Source organism: Hemitrygon akajei, chromosome 6 (genome assembly GCF_048418815.1).
Source record: "Hemitrygon akajei chromosome 6, sHemAka1.3, whole genome shotgun sequence".
Classification (NCBI taxonomy): domain Eukaryota; kingdom Metazoa; phylum Chordata; class Chondrichthyes; order Myliobatiformes; family Dasyatidae; genus Hemitrygon; species Hemitrygon akajei.
The window spans coordinates 171,955,648-171,974,659 of NC_133129.1; the positions used below are offsets into that span (position 1 = coordinate 171,955,648).

A 19,012-nucleotide genomic window follows, 5' to 3' on the forward strand; every position below is an offset into this window, starting at 1 on the left:
AAAAGCAAGTCAGCTAAAATATGCAAGAATGAAAATTGTGAAAGCACAATTAAAAGCTTAAAATCTTATTGAGGAACATCTTCTAATATAAGATAATTAAGTATCATTACCTTTTTCTTATCTTCCTCTGAAGCTCTGATGTATCCAGGGTCTGCTGTCCAGGTTTTATAGAAATAATAGATACAACCTGTTATGCTGAGAGCAAATGGAATCTGAAATACTGAATCCGGAAAATGTAAGCTCTTGGTTAAGGAAATTTCAAAATACATTTTACATGCCATATAAAATCAGAAAACAATGACTGTAAAACCCTCCACTGGGGAAGATGACATATGGTAAACTGAGGATTTCATGTACTTGGGATTTTTAAAATTGATAAAAGGACATTTCAAACCCCACACAACATGCAAATACATACCAGAGAGAGCAGATAGAAAATTATCGAGATAATATAAATCAAATTCTTCTAACAGAAACATGACTGTGGAAAATAGTTCAGAAAATAAAATCCCTTTGGAATAAAACTAAATTTAGTTTAAGTGTAATTCAGTGTCAAATCCATGATAGCATTACAAACAAATATATTTTATACAATCCAAATATTTAAGGGTAGTGATCAGTTATTATTGTTCCTTACCTATATCAACATGTCCAAAATTAAACCAGTAGTGGGGTGGATCTTCAAGGTGAAAGCTGACAGTTTTCTGACTCACAGGTCATTCGACCCAGCAAGTCCATGTAGGGTAGCACATGGCTATTTATTTATTGAGATACAGCGCGGAATAGGCCCTTCTGGCCATTCGAGCCACGTTGCCCAGCAATCCGATTTAATCCAAGCCTAATCATGAGACAATTTACACTGACAAATTAACCTAACAACTGGCATGTTTTTAGACTGTGGGAGGAAACTGGAGCATCCGGAGGAAACCCATGCAGTCATGGGGAGAAAAACTTACAAACAGTGGTGTGAACTGAACCCAGGTCACCAGTATTGTAAAGCATGGGTTAACCACTGTGCTACTGTGCCACCCTGATAAATTCCAATTAATTACAGAACAGAACCCGAGATCCTGTCTGACAGTCATCTTATTAGATTAATCTACTTCTGGCCAAGCAAAACCTTATTTTAAGGTTGTGAAATACACTTTATGGGAATACTAAGGTAAATTTGTCAACTGTCAATAGAAACATGAGAGATTGCAGATGTAGGAAATCATAAAGAATATTATTTCCATACCCAGATTAATAAAAGGATATCAGGCAAGAACCGGATGAACCACGTGATGACCATCCAAAAAAGTGATGCTGACAAAAATGCTAAAGGAATGTAGCCAAAAGTCTGCACACTCAAAAATCTCCTATGGAAGTAAAACAATAACAAACAATGAGTTACTGAACAGCAACTGCCCTCAATTTTTATTCCATTAGTCTTTTACTCTGTCCTTAAGAAGGTATCAAGACTTATGTTACAGCCCAGCGTGCCCAGCCTCAGCAGGTCTTTATAGCTATGCCTAAAGAGACTTCAGGAAAATTAGCTTATTTTCCTTTCCTAACTTGAGGGTATGTATTACTACTCTTGCACAAAAAAACTGCATAGTTAACATAGATTTGGGTTTCCACTCTGTGTGGTTCATCTGAATTGCCAAAGTAGTAAAGGTTTTGCACATACACTCATTATTTTAGTTTGAAAAGACTTTCAAGAAAGACTTTTCTTTCTTATTAACATTAGAAAGAAAAGCTATAGTCAACCATTTAGCCCTTCAAGTCTGCTCTACTATTCATCAAGATTACGGCTGATCATCCATCTTGGCTGCATTATTTCCATATCCCTTTTAATATCACGAAATCTATATGCTTTGAATCAACCTTCAACAGGGTAACTACAGCCCTCAAGGGCATGTAATTCCAAAGAATCACTCTTTGTGAGAAAAAAATTCTCATTTCAGTTCAAAACAATTTATTTCTTATTCTGACTCTCCAGCCCATGGAAACATCCTCCCTTACCCTGTGAAACCACAGAATTCCAAACTCCAGAGAATACAGGCTGAGCCTACTGTGTACAGAAAAACCTCCAACCCTAGATATAGGTAGATATTTATTGGATCTTATGAAAGTCTAGAAAATGTTCTATAATCTGCATTGATATTCTACTGCTCTTTACTCTACTGTCAGTAGCTACAGTGAAAATATTCTGAAAGAAAATTCTGAAGGTTGCCCGATTCTGTAATCAGAATCGGGATCAGGTTTAATATCACTGGCATATGTCATGAAATTTGTTGTTATGCACCAGTAATACACAATAAAACTTTAAATTTATACACACACACATGTATGTTAAAGTTAAGTAGTGCAAAAAGAGAGGGAAAAAAAGTAGTGAGGTAGTGCTCATGGTTCAATGCCCAATCTGAAATTTGATGGAAATAGTGAAGTAAACACTGCCCTCTCCTGGGTACATGAGAGAAATGAGTAACAAATTGTTCAAAGCGAACCCTTTTTTTAAGCCCTATAAGGCTGAGGTTTATATTTATTATCACTGACATGTCATAAAGCCTGTTGTTAAGTGATAGCAGTACAGCACAAGACTTTAAAAATTACAATTAGTTATAATAAAAAAATATATAATAAATTAAATAACTAGTGCAAAAGAGGAATAGATTTTAGGAAAAGATTTAATGACCTTTCAAAAATCTGATGGTAGAGGGAAAATTTGAATATGGGTCTTTAGGCTACTGTACCTCCTGTGTGACGGTAGGAATGAAAAGAGAGCATGTCCCAGACGTTGAGGGTCCTTAATGATGGATGCCACCTTCCTGAAGCACGGCCTTTCCAAAATGTCCTCACTGGTGGGGAGACCTGTGTCCATGATGGAGCTGGTTCAGCCTGACTCTCTGCAGCCTTTTCTGATTCTGTGCATTGGAGCCTTTATACTAGTGATGTAACCTGTCAGAATGTTCTCCACAGCACATCTGTAGAAATGTGTGAATCTTTGGTGATTGTATCAATGTATTAAGCCGAGAATATTCTTGAGATGTTGATGCCCAGGAATCTGAAGCTGCTCACTCTTTCTACCCCTCAATGAGGACTGGTGTGTCGCTTTCCAAAATTCCCCTTCCTGAAGTCCATAATCAATTCCTTGGTCTTGCTCACTTTAAGTGCAACATTCTTATTGCGATACCAAACAGCTGATCTATATCAGTCGTGTATGCACCCTTATCACCATCAGAAATTCCGCTAACAACAGTGAGTAATTTATAGATGCCGTTTGAACAGCAGTTAGCTACATGGTCATGAATGTAGAGACAGTAGAGCAGTGGCTAAGCACACATCCTTGTTGTGTGCCTGTGTTGATAGTCTGCGAGGAAAAGATGTTATTACTGATCCACACTGACTGTGATCTCTCAATAAGGAAGTCAAGAAACCAGTTGCAGAGGGAGGTACAGAAGCCCAAGCTTTGAAGCTTGCTGATCAGTACTGATGGTGTTGAGTGCTGATCTGTAGTCGATAAACAACAGTCTGAGGTACGTCATGCTGCTGTCCAGGTGCTCCAAATCTGAGTGGCAAGCCAGTGAGATTGCATTAGCTCTTGACCTGTTGTGGCAATAGACAAATAGCAGTGGAGCCAGGTCTTTGCTTAAGCAGCAGTTAATTCTAGCCATGACCAACCTCTCAAAACAATTCTTCACAGTAAACTCAGTTCTACCAGTCCAGCAGGGCTTTGAGGCAGCCCACCCTGCTCTTCTTAGACACCAGTAAGATTAAACAGGTGAGAGCCTCTGAATGCAGCAGTCAAAATTACCAGCTCCCAAAATGCAATTTTAGTCATTATTTCTCACTATATTATATTAGTTATTGGACTTCAGAGATTACTTTCTTTGATAATTCTCAATGTATTATTTTGTTACTTCAAGCTCCGTGCAATTCCAGCTATTAGTAAGACATGACAGTAAGAACATGTCAACTTTTACTGAGATTTCTCAGCTGGACATCTTCCAATTTAGCAAGCGTAAATGAAGAATGGTAATTTTATGTTGCTAAGTCCCTAGAGAGCCCTGAAAAAAATGAGTACCCTAACCACAAGATTCGCTCTTCAATATATAAACTGAGAATATTAGGTTGATTAAAATTGTTTTGTGAAAGATTACTTTTTCATTTTTAGATTCCATGATTAATTTTTCAAGCTGCCCAATATAAAAATCTTGTTGCAATAAGTTTACAGATCATTTACCTCGTACGAATTCAAGTAAATGTGTTTTTCAAAGTTGAATGACCAGCACTATATTCCATTAAAAAAAAGACAGTTAAATAACATGTGCAAACAAAGGTGCATACCTTATTATAAGCTGTATTATGAGCCAAGTGGCAACAAACAATATGCCTTTCAGAAGCCAGGAGTCAGATTCCAAGTCTGCTATGTAGCCTGTCATCCATATTACTCCCACTGACATCAAAAACAACAGGAGAAGCTGCAGATCAAAAGACAAAATCATTATTTTTAGTTTATATTTCTTACTCCAATATTTGATTAGACCAGGAACATGAAAGTGTGAAAGACAAAGGGAAAGGAAGGGATTCTCTTAAGGATTGAAGAGAATTTTCTTAAGCAGTAAACTTCCTACTCAGAGGAAGATGTAGCACTGGATCTAATTCTGAAAAACTGATGTAGGGGAAGTGGGAAGGATTGGGGAACAATGATTTTTCTTTTATTTATTCACAGGATTTTGAGCATCACGGACTAGACTTATTATCTATCTTTAACTACCCTTTAACTCAATAACCTATAGGTAATTTCATTTAGAGAAATTAAAAGTCAACCACGTTGACGAATCTAGAGTCACATATAGACTCAGTGGCCACTTTATTAGGTACCTCTCATACTTAATATAGTGGCCACTGAATGTATGTCCATGGCTTTCTCTTGTTGTAGCCATCCACTTCAAAGTTCAATATGTTGTGCATTCAGAGATACACTTCTATACACCACTGTTGTAATGAATGGTTATTTGAGTTACTGAAACCTTCCTGTCAGCTTGAACCAGTCTGCCCATTCTCCTTTGACCATTTTCACCCACAGAACTGCCACTCACTGGATATTTACTTTTTTTTGTACCAGTCTCTGCAACTTCTAGAGGCTATTGTGTGTGAAAATAGCAAGAGATCAGCAGTTTCTAAGAAACTCAAGCCACCCCGTCTGGCACTAAGAATCATTCCAAAGTCAAAGTCACTTAGATCATACTTCTGCTCCATTCCGATGTTTGGTTTGTGGTCTGAACAATAACTCAACCAGTTGACCACGTCTGCATGCTTATAATATATTGAACTGCTGCCAAATTATTGGCTGATTAAATGCTTAATGATTAAATGATTAAACTAATAAAGGGGCGACTTAATACGTCTTGAAAGAATGGATGAACTCGAAGGGATATTAACAATTACCAAAGATTAAATGGTAAAACATGAAGACAATGGGAGGTCTCCAAAGGAAAACAGCATAGGCAGTTTTGGTTCAAGTCAATTCTCTGAAATGTTAATTTTGTTGGTACTTGATTCACTCAGTGCTTACTGTGAAACAGGAGGTGGCACTTAGCCCGTCAAGTTTATGTCAACTCTTAGAAGAACCATTGAATAAGCCCAAGTCCCCCTTTCGCTACCCTGCTTCAGGTTTCCAAATCATTCTTTTGCAACTTATCTACACTAAGGGGAATCTGCAGGTCGAAATGGGAGCACTCAGCAGAAACACGTGTAGTCATGGGAGAAATGTGCAAACTCTGCACATACAGCACTTGATGTTAAGATTGAACATGGATTCCTGGAGTGGAGTCTGCCTACTACACTACAGTATTTCCAGCATATTTTTCTTTATTGCATATTTTAGCCTTGTACAATATTTTGCTTGGACAACGCTGGATAAATTCTAAGAGAAGGATTCTCATCCAAAGGAAGAGCTCCCTGGATGACTAAAATTATAAGAAAGAAAGTGAAAACAGGTAAAAATAGGCTTATGGTAAATGGAGAATCAAATTGAATACAAGCAGAACAGAAAATTACAAACAAAAGCTAAACAGTATTATAATACATATGTGAACGACCAAAATGGAACCCAAAGTCTAAAAAGGAATCTAAAGAAAAAATAAAAGTTTGTCAGGAGGGCACTACCAGTTAATGATTCAACGATCATCACATTGAGGTACCAAATCAACATTTTGGTACAGGCAGCATCCTCTTCTTCAGTGCACGCCAATGTCACAGCAAAGAAGTAGTTGGAAAATAAGTTAGAATAAAAATAGACTGCAGAGATAAAGATCAGCAATATTCAAAGAAAAAGAAACACATGTCAAACTAGACGGATGGAAAGCACTTCATGCTCCTTAGGGTCTTACGTTACAAGATTTCTGGTCTCAGACTCTTGAATTTCAAGATGGACTCTTGGCCTTACAATCTACCTCATTATGATCTTGCGCTTAATAATTTAGTTTTTCCAATAGCTTTTACACTTTATTCTGCATTGTTACTGTTTAACCTTATTCTGACTGATTGAACCATGTAATGATTTGCACGTAGTATGAAAGATAAACTTTCAACTGTATCTTGCTGCATGTGACAATAATAATCCAATACCAAATACCAATCTTCCAGTCCTCATCCTTAGATACAGGACATGCCCAAGAACCAGAAGATTCTAAATATTCATTTTAAGAAAAGGAAAGAATGATAAACCCAGTATCAGAAAGGCCAATAGGCTGGTAGGGAGACAATAAAAAACAAACAAAATAAACTGTTAATTGAAAAAAAATGTGGGCTTATTAATTAAGCTAAGTATATCCGTAAAAGAGAAATCAAAATTGGCTAACTTGACTGAGTTTATTGAAATAACAAACTGGGTTGATCAGTGTTGCGAATATGCATATGAAGTTTGAAAATGTTTATGATTAGCAAAAAAAATCATCAAAATTGAAGACCATAGTTATGGGATAATGGACATATGGATACAAAATCCTTGAAGATAAAAGAAGTCTGTTAAAAATATACAGGATCCATCACTTTGAAAACAATAGCAGAGACAAAGGTGGTGCAACGCTAAACCTTAATTAAATATTGATCAGTGGATGCTCTGTAGACAATTTTGGCCAGCTTGTTTTAGGAAAGCATCAGGGCCCTGAAGTAGGTGAAAAGATCAACAGAAATGGAATCGGTGATTTTAAAAAACTTGTGACATGCAAGAAGTGGACAAAAAAAAAGAATTGGGGTGAGATTTAATAAGGTGTTCAAAATAATCTTTCTGAAAGATTAGATAAGAAACTGTTTCCAGTGAAACAGAATGATAGAAAATACCAAATCAACCTATTCAGACTGAAGAGGTCTAGAATTCAGAAGCACAGAAACTAAATTTGGGACCAAGATGAGATTTTCTTTTCTGCAATTCCCTGTGAAACTCTGCAGTTTCTTGGGGTCACGTGCAGAGCAACTGCTATATCTAGCTGTTATACATTCAGATACTTTCTATAAGGCGTCAATAAAAATTGGTCAAGGTGGAGAAGTTCATGCCAAATTCTTTTGCCTACTCAGGAAAGTAGAGGCATTGGTAAGTTGTTTTGCTGTGGCTTCTGAAGCTGCTGACTCCTGGGAACTTGAAAGCTCTCCACCGCAATACAACTGATGTAGACAGGAGCATGTACACTGCTCCTTTCTGACATCAATGACCAGTTATTTTGCCATTAAGGGAAAGATTGTTGTCAACGCACCATGTTACTAGGCTACCTCCTTCCTGTATCATGACTCATTGTTATTTGAGATACAGCCCACTACAGTGGTATCATTTGCAAACTTGTAGATGGAGTTACAGCAGAATCTTACCATGCTTTCTGGCCATTTCCTACTTGTATAGGAAGAACAAAAGTTTAGAAAAGCAATTAAAAGATAGCAGCCGGATCTCCAGTTTGTAGTACATCCAAAACAATACGTCACTGTCATCAACTAGACCATAAAACAAACAATATATTCACAATCTATTATGATCTTACACCTTTAGGTTTAGCTACACTGCACTATTTTCAGTAGCTTTTATACTTAATTGTGCAATATTATTGTTTTACCATATTCTAGCTCAATTTGGTATTACGATTTTATCTGTATAAACAGAAGCCAAGACAAGCTTTTCACTATACTTTGGTACATGCAACAATAATAAACCAATTCCAATTCAATAAAAGTATTCAAATGTAAGTATTCTCAGTAACTTACCTTGTATTTTTCAAAACACTTAAAAAGCTTCAGCACAAAAGGGCTTCTACTTCTAAAAGCATTTGTGTCAATCAAACTATGGATTATCCAAGGATTTCTGTTTTGCTGGGCCAGCTCCAGAGGAGTTTCACCCTGGGAACAATTTAGTACATTTTAGTTCACCAGCAAGTGAACAGTTTAAAAAAATTAAACTGTTAAAAAATTGAAACATTAAACTCAGAAATACAACATGCAGTAACACATACTTGCAGACTGGAAAGTTAGGCTATTGTAATGTAAAATTAGCAAAGTTGCAGTCAGTGCAGTGGTACCGGTCTAAATGAAAACCACCCTCCCTTCAGTTCCACAGTGGACACTTGATGATAAAACTTTTAAACTGCAAGTAAACTGCAATACAAGATGTGGAACAATACCTCCCTGCTCTCTCACCTAAACAACTGGGCATGGATATTTCACAGGAGAGTTAGCCCCAGCATTCTGATCCAATACTTAGCTCTCATTTATTATTACTATAAAAGATGATGCATCATTATTGTAAACATGTAAAGCCCGAGTAATCTGCCAGTATCTCATACATCACAATAACAGCTAGACTTCATAATTATTTACATTTACCATGACATACTGTGCAAAGTCCGGAAAAGGAATGGAAAATTTTATTTGCTTCTCTAATAAGCAATACACCCCAGACCAAATTCCCTTTTCCCTTCCCAGTCATTATAGCCAAAAATAAGAGGCCTTTTACATTTAGGAAGGAGGGTTTTGCAATCTCTGGAATAAAAACAACTTCTATCTTTTTGGGCTACAGTGGTGTGATAGTTATCAAACTGCTTCAAATTCAGAAATGCTGAAAATTCAACACAGATAGGAGACCAGAAGTGGGAAATTAGAGGCCCATTAGCCTAATAACTGTTATTGGGTAAATGCAGAAATCCACTGGGGTGATAGAGAACATAATGAAACATAAGGCAATCAAGCAGAATTAATTTGGTTTTATTTTAAGGAAATAGTGTTTGATAAATTTGCTTAAATTTGTATTTTGAGGATATAAAGATGGACATGGTGTTGAGTTCTGTTCATTTGGACTATGTAATTATATAGTATGCATGCACACTCTCCCTATTGTGCGGGTGAGCACAGGAGATAGTGCTTGTTGTTTGGGTGTTGGTAGCAGAGGATGGTTCCCAATTATAGGATCCCACTGGCATTTGACAAGAGCAAACCTTACAAAAGCTGGTAAAATGAAACTGCAATTTGGACTCGTGTCACAGAACTGGAAAAAATAAAGCAAGCCTTGGCTGTTGCATTGTCACTTTCAGGAAGAGAGAGAAAGACCACAATGAGAATTTTGGTAGAAGACTTGAACAAAGACGACAGTATGAATACACTAATAAATACATTTGACTTGGTTTTTTTTTGAAGGAAGAAAGGATTGAATTTATGAGCCATTTTCAGACCGACAAAATTTACAGAGACAATTCTAAAAATATGGGTGATTATATTACTGATTTTGAACAAAAGTACAGTCTCAAGTGTGAATACAAAATGGAATTTCTGGATGCTGTATTGGCTTTTAAATTGTTGGATATTGTGTATCTAGACATAAAGGACAGACAACTAGTTCTCCATCCACAGAACTTACATTTGCATTTATGAAATCAACGGTGAAGAGGATTTTTGAAGAAAAGGTTGTGAAGACAACAGCCGGAATTAGTTTGAGTCAGGAAGCAGCATACTTCACTGAGCAGAAACAAGAGTATAGCAAGCGTAGATCCCAGAGGGATCAGACAATGGTACCATTACTGGCACAAATCTAATAAACAAGTACAGTAGGAAATCGAAATGTGCAGTATAGAAACATAGAAAACCTATAGCACAATACAGGCCTTTCGGCCCACAAAGTTGTGCCAAACATGTCCCTACCTTGGAAACTACTAGGCTTACCTATAGCCCTCTATTTTACTAAGCTCCATGTAGCTATCTAAAAGTCTCTTAAAAGACCCTATCGTATCCGCTTAAAAGACCCTATCGTATCTGCCTTAAAAGACCCTATTGTATGTCAAAATATTTACCACCAGGCAAGAAATTTAGCAGATAATTAACAGCTGTAAGACATGCCAAAGGTTTGGAAAGCCCAAGCCCTAGTCTGTGGTTGGTCTGCCACTAACAATGAAACAGTAACCATAGACTGGAGCAAGGAGTATGGTATCTCCACATCATTGATGAGTTCACATGTTTCTGTGCTGGTAGCATTGCAAATACAAAGAGACCCTCAGAGATAGTAAAAAAAAACTTCATCCATTCCTAGGCAACACGAGTGAATCTGCAGATGATGGAAATAAATAAAAACACAAAATGCTGGCAGAACTCAGCAGGCCAGACAGCATCTATGGGAGGAGGTAGTGACGATGTTTCGGGCCAAAACCCTTTATCAGGAGAATGAAGGGTTTCGGCCTGAAACGTCCTCACTACCTCCTCCCATAGATGTTGTCTGGCCTGCTGAGTTCTGCCAGCATTGTGTGTTTTTATTCATCCATTCCCAGATAAGTGTGCATGGCCCACCTTGGAAAGTATTCAGTGATAATGGTGGTGAATTTAATAATGATGAATTCAGAGATATGGCAGAGAACAATGAAACAAAGACAACAGTGGCATATCATCCCTGGAGTAATGGACTTCCAGAGCGACACAATTTGCCAACGACAATTTGTACACAGATTGGCCTTATCTCAAACAATAATGAGGGTGCCTACAGGAAGAAGACATCTCTCTGACAGAGTGGTGTCAAGAAAATAACCCCTCCCTCAATGTCACAAAACAAAGGAGCTGGTTGTGGATTACAGGAGGAATGGAGACAGGCTAACGCCAATTCACATCAATGGATCTGGGGTTGAGAGGGTAAACAGCTTCAAGTTTCTAAGCATCCACATCACTGAGGACCTCATGTGGTCTGTACATACCAGCTTTGTGGTGAAAAAGGCACAACAGTGCCTCTTTCACCTCAGACGGTTGAGGAAGTTTGGTATGGGCCCCCAAATCCTAAGAAACTTTCTACAGGGGAACAATTGAGAGCATCCTGATTGGTTGCATCACTGCCTGGTATGGAACTGAACCTCCCTTAATCACAGGACTCTGCAGAGAGTGGTGCGGACAGCCCAGTACATCTGTAGTTGTGAACTTCTCATGATTCAGGACATTTACGAGGACAGGTGTGTAAAAAGGGCCTGTAGGATCATTGGGGACCCAAACCATCCCAGCTGCTACCATCTGGTAAATGGTACCGCAGCATAAAAACCAGGACCAACAGGCTCCAGGACAGCTTCTTCCACCAGGCCATCAGACTGATGAACTCACACTGATTTGAATGTACTCTATATTACATTGACTGTTCTATTTATTATAAATTATTATAAATTACTTTGACTGCATATTGCACATTTAGATGGAGTCATAACGTAAAGATTTTCACTCCTCATATATGCGAAGGATGTAAGAAATAAAGCCAATTTAATTTAATTCAATCAAATACTTACTGAAATAATGCTGAAGGTAAAGAAAAGCAATGGCTGTGATTGGAGCACACCCCTGGACTAGGCACTTATGGTGAAGAATATCATGCACAATGTATATGGCTATAGCTATTGGTGTTTGGCCAGGATCCAAACCTTCCCTCTGTACTGATTGATAGTTCACCTGCTCTAGAGGGTACTATGAGGAGAGAATGGGTTGGGAAACATATTTTGGCACTGCACGCAGCAAGGAAGGCTTTCACTGAAGCAGGGTGTCCATGGAGAATTTGAAGAGCACTGAGGGCACAGGTCTGTCCCACAAATGACAAAAATGACATAGGGGATTGTACAGAATGGAGAGGTCCAGGAGTTGTCATTGGTCAGGATGGAGTTGTGGTATTCGTGAGACATGGAGGTACGTATGAAAGAGTACATAATTTCAGACTACGTAAATCACAAACTGAAGACCAACAGAACTCCATGGAGAATGACACAAAAAATGAAAAGCACCTACCTGGCACACAGACAGGGATGAGGAGAGTGCAGCTAAAGACCCAACAAAGTTGCTCAACAGTGGCATAGACAGTGTAACAGAGTGCAGTTGGGAACTTCTTTGCTGCTGGGGGGTGGTCATCACTTTACTGTTGCTTATGTGTGGGAGGAGGGAGCTGGGGGCTGCTTTAGGGTTCTAACATTTAACTGTCATTCATTATTTGGGGCGCTCCTCAGTTTTTGTGGATGTTTGCAAAGAAAAAGAATTTTAGGATGTATATTGTATACATTTCTCTGAAATTAAATGTACCTATTGATCTATTGCACAGTCTACAAATAACTTGTATCACAGACAACCACTATTTGGTTGATGCCATCAAATCACCAAGTCAGAGAAGAGGCTTCATCTAGAGATAAGCAGCATCAAAGAACTTGTCCGAGCACAGAAAGTTCATCAAATGGTATGGTCAACTACAAAGGAACAACTGGCAGACTGGCTCACCAAGAAGACAGCTCCAGCTCTTATGCTCTTAAAGGCACTTAGTGCAAACATTTGGTACTTTAAGAATTGTATTAACTTCAAGGGTTAGAACTAATTCTCATATCTAATGGACATGTGAATTGTTAGGACATTTGATTGGTCTTTAATTTTTTTCAAATTTCATTTTTTAAATATATACATAAGAAGAATGAGAGATTGTTGAGTTGTTAACTTGGACTATGTAAGTATTTAGTATGCATACACACTCTCCGTTATGCGTGTACACACAGAAGGGGGGAATTGTGGGATATGAAGGTGGTGGCCCTCAGGTATTGAATGAAGACGTTGAAAGTAAAGTTGTTTGAAAAAAAAACGTGTCCTTTTTTAGCACATGGGAGAACAATCAGACAAGCATGTTTAGATTTTCAGAAGACATAAAAGCACACAGATCTAGGGGAAATACATGTGGACTGGAAAATGGCTAATTAAAAAAAATTAGAATTAAAGAGTCATTTTTGGATTGTCAAGTTTCTTCCCCTGAAACATCAAATTTCTGAATGGTCCTTGAACACCATCTAGTTATTTGTCTTTTGCACTATTTATCTTGGTAATTTATACTGCAGGTGGAGGGATGGAGATACATCTCTCCCAAAAGAGGTCTAAGTCGCTCCTTCCCTCTGCTACCCTGCAGGTCACCCCCTCAGCAAGATGTAGCACCTGCTTAGCCGCCCACCCCCTGATCAGGTCACGTGAAGCCATGGGAGCAGGTGGTGGATTGTCATATGTGCAGCTGGAGCATATCACAAGTCCTGATTATGCGACCACTGACGCTGGCTGACAATCTCTGAAGTGTATTGATACTGGGTGGAGTCAGCCTTCTTGTAAAGACACTGTCCAGAAGACAGCAATGGAAAACCACTTCTGCAGAAAATTTGCCAAGAATATCATGGTCATGGGACCATGATCACCAACGTCATACGACATGGCACATGATGAGGATGATGAATAGTAAGTTTTTTTGTCTTCCTCTGTACTGCCACTGCAAAATAACATATATGTAAGTGATAATAAGCCTCACTCTGATCAGTGCTGGGGCCAGAACAATTTATAATTCATATTAATCACTTAGATGAATGGACTAACTGTAGCACTGCCAAATTTGCAAATAATGGAAAATTAACAAATTGGAAGAATAAAAGAGAACAAAAAGGGATTTGGGTGAAGCAATTGGGCGTGAAGTTAGTACATGGAATGAAGTGCGGGAAAATTAGGTTATTCACAAAAAGCCTAACTTGCTAATTGCCTCCAGTATTTTGTTTTTATTTCAGATTCAAAGATGAATTGATGAAGTGGAGGTGGTAAGGATGTTTCTCCAGAATAGGTGGATCTAGAACTAAGAGCGACAGTCTCAGAATAAATTACATCTAATTAAGGAAGAAATTAGGAAGAATTTCATGTCTCAGAGATTAGTGAATCTTCACAATTCTCTACTTCAGAGGCAGAATCATTGAATATATTCAAGGGAAAGACTGCAAGACATTTAAACTACAAAAAAAGACAATGTGTAGTGGGAAGAGAGTGGTCAAATTGTGTTGAATACCAGATTTGATCAGCCATGATCTTACTGAATGGCAGAGCAACATTTATTGACATACCTTTGATTCTACTTCTTATGTTCTAATATGAAAACATTTTTGCCTGGCACTGATGCACTGAAACTGCTTTCTGAGCTATCTTAATACTGCTCCAAGGATAGTCCTGATGACTTACTTTTGAAGGGTCTTCAAAGCACACCATTACATTACAGAATTGTTCAGGTAGATATCAGCTAATTCAGCTACACACAGCTGAATGTACTCGATAAAGTGATTGTGGATTCACATTCCATACATTGCCTAATTTCATCCATACTGATACTACTATCACCACAACTATATAGCCAATTGTGGACACTTCATCAAAACAGAACTCAACTGAATCTGAAAACAATTCAAGTCTCCTGACAAAAATTATACAGAACAGAGATATGCACTTACCATTGCATTTTTAACTTCAACATTTGCACCAGCAGCTAGCAGTACATTTAGTGCTGCCACATTTCCTGATAGTACTGCCCAGTGCAGAGGTGTGTTCTTGTGCAATTTATCAATAGCATTTATCGAAGCATTTAATTTTATGAGGAATCTGGTAGGCTCAGGCCTAAATGAATGAGAAAGAAACAAAAGGAAACTGAAATGCTGGTTAAATATGTACCATCACATTTATATAAAGCCTTGCATAAACATTTTGCACTTACCCTATTATTCGGGAAGCTGCAAGCATTAATGGTGTTTGTCCATTCATATCAGCAGCATCTACATTCTTAAACAATGGAAAACATGTTTAATTAAAACATGAAATATTTTATTTTATGGAGATCAAGAAATAGTTCATCTGTTTACTTGACTGAGCCCCACCCTAGCCTATATATGTTAAAAATGAGTCATTTTACAGAAAAGTAGAGGAAGACTATGCTGTCCACAATTAAATAAAAGTTTTGCTGTGAAATTCTGAACCCCTTTACCAATTAACCAGGAAGTGATGAATGGATAGTAACCTAGCAGAAAAAAATTCAGAGAAACACCATCTCATTACAGTACTTTCAGTTCTCATGTCTTATACTTTCATATCTCAGAATAGATACCTAAGTTGTCAGTGGGTGGGACCAGTCCATATTTTGCAATTGTGTAATAGGGAACTTATTATATTGAAGTAGGGCATAATCAAGACAAAGTAAGAAAAAACTGAACATACCTGACCTTTTGCTACAAGGTAAGCAATGATTGGCATTTGCTGGAATTGAACTGCAAGATGAAGACAAGTGAATCCTTCCCTATCGACTAACGAGGGATCTGCTCCATACTTAATCAGCAGCACCACCATAGACAAGTGGCCTTGTCTGAAATAAAAGAAGACTTTTGTATTGTTTATAAAATTCCATTAGATTATCTTACCTACCACATCAACTTTGGCATTTCTACCTATAACTTGCAGAGTTAGCAAACAGATCAATTCTTTGTTAAATGGAGATTACATTTCACCCCATTATTACATACCCTCTGACACATTTCATAATTTTGTCATTTTAACTGGAATATGAATGCAACTTCTTGCTTCAGTTCAAGCTGCAGCAAAAACAACAGGTCCTTGGTTTTTCTTCCTGCCTAAAGTTTCACTTCACTCTCACCACCTTAAACTGAACCACGCATTCAATCAGAATCAGGTTTATTATCACTAGCTTTACATGACATTAAATTTATTGTTTTGTAGCATTATAGTGCAAATATGTAAAAGCAGATTTATTATCAAAGTACATATGTAAGATATAGGCATAGAATTGGGCCACTTGGCCCATCGAGTCTACTCAGCCATGTCATCATGGCTGATCCAATATTCCTCTCAGCCCAGTCTCTTGCCTTCGACCTGTATCCCTTCATGCCTTGACCAATCAAGAGTCTATCAACCTCAGCCTTAAATATACATAAAGACTTGGCCTCCACAGCTGCCTGTGGCAAAGAATTCCACAGATTTACCTTTCTGGCTAAAGAAATTCTTCATCTCCGTTCTAAAAGAATGCCCCTCTATTCTAAGGCTGTGTCCTCTAGTCTTCAACTCTCCCACCATAGGAAACATCCTTTCCACATCCACCCTATCAAGGCCTTTCACCATTCAACAGGTATCAATGAGGTCACCCCTCATTTTTCTGAATTCTAGTGAATACAGGCCCAGGCCCATCAGATGCTCTTCATATGACAAGCTATTCAATCTTGGAATCATTTTCATAAAATTCCTTTGAACTCCCTGAAGCTTCAGCACATCCTTTCTAAGATAAGGAGCCCAAAACTGCTCACAATACTTCAAGTGAGGCCTCACCAGTGCTTTAAAAAGTCTCATAATTACATTCTTGTTTTTATAATCTAGTAGTCTTGAAATGAATGCTAACATCTCATTCACCTTCCTCACCAGATTCAACCTGCAATTTAACCTTTAGGGAATCCTGCACATGGACTCCCAAGTTCTTTTCTGTATTTTCTCTCCATTTAGAAAACAGTCAACCCTTTCATTTCTTCTACCAAAGTGCATGACCATATACTTCCCAACACTGCATTCAATCGGCCACTTCTTTGCTCATTCTTCTAATCTGTCTTAAGTCCTTCTCAAGCCTATGTCCTCTAAACTACCTGTCCCTCCACCCACCTTTATTTCATCTGAAAACTTTGCAACAAAGCCATCAATTCCATCATCCAAATCATTGACAGAGAACGTTAAAAGTATCAGTCCCAACACAGAACCCTGTAGAACACCAGTAATCACCAGCAGTCAACCTGAAAAGGCTCCCTTTATTCCAACTCTTTGCTGCCTGCCAACCAGACACTGCTTTATCCATGCTAGAATCTTTCCTGTAATATACCATGGACTCATAGCCTTTCGAGCAGCCTCATGTGTGGCACCTTGTCAAAGATCTTCTGAAAATCCAAGTACACATCAACCAATTCTCATTTGTCTATCCTGCTAGTGATTTAGATCATAAGACATGGGAACAAAATTTTGTCTTTCAGCCCATCAAATCTGCTCTGCCATTTCATCATGGCTGATCCTGGATCCCATTCAACCCCACACACCTGCCCTCTCACCATATGCCTTGATGCCCCAACCAATCAAGAATCTATCAACTTCAACTTTAAATATACAGACTTGGCCTCCACCGCAGTATGTGGCAGAGCATTCCAGAGATTCATTATTCTTTGGCTAAAAAATCTTCCTTCCTTCTGTTCAAAAAGGTCAACACTCAATTTTGAGGTTGTGCCCTCTCGTTCTGTACACCCCACCAGAGTGAACATCCTCTCCACATCCATTTCTTCAAAGAATTCCAACAGATTTGAGAGACAAGATTTTCCCTTGAGGAAACCATACTGACTAAGGCCTATCTTATTATGTGCTTCCAAGTACCCTGAGACCTCATCCTTAATAATTGACTCCAATATCTTCCCAACCACTAAGGTCAGACTAACTGGCCTATAGTTTCCTTTCTTCTGCCTCTTCCCTTTCTTGAAGAATGGAGTGACACTGCAATTTGAAAGATCATTACCTTGTTCAGAACCCTAGGGTGTACATCATCTGGTCCAGGTGACTTATCTACAGTACCTTCAAACCTTTCAGTTTCTCAAGACCATTCTCTCTAGAAATGGTAACTTCACACACTACATGACCTCTGACACCTGGAACTTCCACCATACTGCTAACATCTTCCAGAGTGCAGAATGATGCAAAATATATATTAAATGTGTCTGCCATTTCTTTGTCTCCCCCCCACCATTACTACCTCTCCAGCATCATTTTCCAGTAGCCTGATATCCACTCTCACCTCTCTTTTACACTTCATGTATCTGAAAAAACTTCTGGTATCCTCTTTAACTACTACTACAGGTATATGGAGGAATTTAAGGTGGGGGATTATATGGGAGGCAGGGTTTAAAGGTCGACACAACATTGTGGGCCAAAGGGTCTGTACTGTGCTGTATTATTCTATGTTCTTGTTCCATGTTCTATTAAAATTACCAGCTAGCCTTCTTTCATATTCCATCTTTACCTTGCTAATTACTTTTTTTAGTTGCCAGTAAAAACTTTTTTGGTTTGTAAAAAGCTTCCCAATCCTCTAACTTCCTACTAATTTTTGCTCTATTATATATCCTCTCTTTGGCTATTATGTTTGTTTTTACTTCTCTTGTTAGCCACGGTTGTCATATTGCCTTTAGAATACTTCTTCCTCTTTGGGATGTACGTATCCTATGGCTTCCGAATTGCTTCCTGAAATTCCAGCCATTGCTGCTCTGCCATCATCCTTGCCAGTGTTCCTTTCTAATCAATTTTGGCCTAATCCTCTCTCATGCCTCTGTAATTCCCTTTACTCCACTGTAATACTGATACATCTGACTTTAGCCTCTCCTCAAACTTCAGGGTGAATTTGATCATATTATGATAATTTCTCCTCATCGTTCTTTTACCTTAAGCCCTCTAATCAATTCTGGTTCATTGCACAACACCCAATCCAGAATAGTTGATCCCTTAGTGCTCTCAACCCGAACTACTTAAAAAGCCATCTCGTACGCACTCTAGAGACTCCCCCTCTTGGAATCCAGCACCAAGCTGACTTTCCCAATCTACCTGCATATTGAAATCCCCCATGACTATTGTAACATTGTCCATTTGGCATGCATTTTCTATCTCCTAGTGTAATTTGTAGATCACATCC

General features: G+C 38.3%; 1 protein-coding gene across 1 annotated transcript in view; it reads right to left on the reverse strand.

The window, feature by feature from the left end:
• The window catches only part of zdhhc13 (zDHHC palmitoyltransferase 13), a 49,044-nt gene that overhangs the window by 16,370 nt on the left and 13,662 nt on the right, over nt 1-19,012 (reverse strand). Inside the window, exons 5-11 of the mRNA XM_073049768.1 lie at nt 15,514-15,658; nt 15,017-15,081; nt 14,757-14,919; nt 8,239-8,370; nt 4,330-4,463; nt 1,256-1,358; nt 111-233 (exon numbers count right to left, since the gene is read on the reverse strand). Of these exons, the coding sequence (XP_072905869.1) occupies nt 111-233; nt 1,256-1,358; nt 4,330-4,463; nt 8,239-8,370; nt 14,757-14,919; nt 15,017-15,081; nt 15,514-15,658 (865 nt within the window). The remainder of the gene's footprint in view (nt 1-110; nt 234-1,255; nt 1,359-4,329; nt 4,464-8,238; nt 8,371-14,756; nt 14,920-15,016; nt 15,082-15,513; nt 15,659-19,012) is intronic.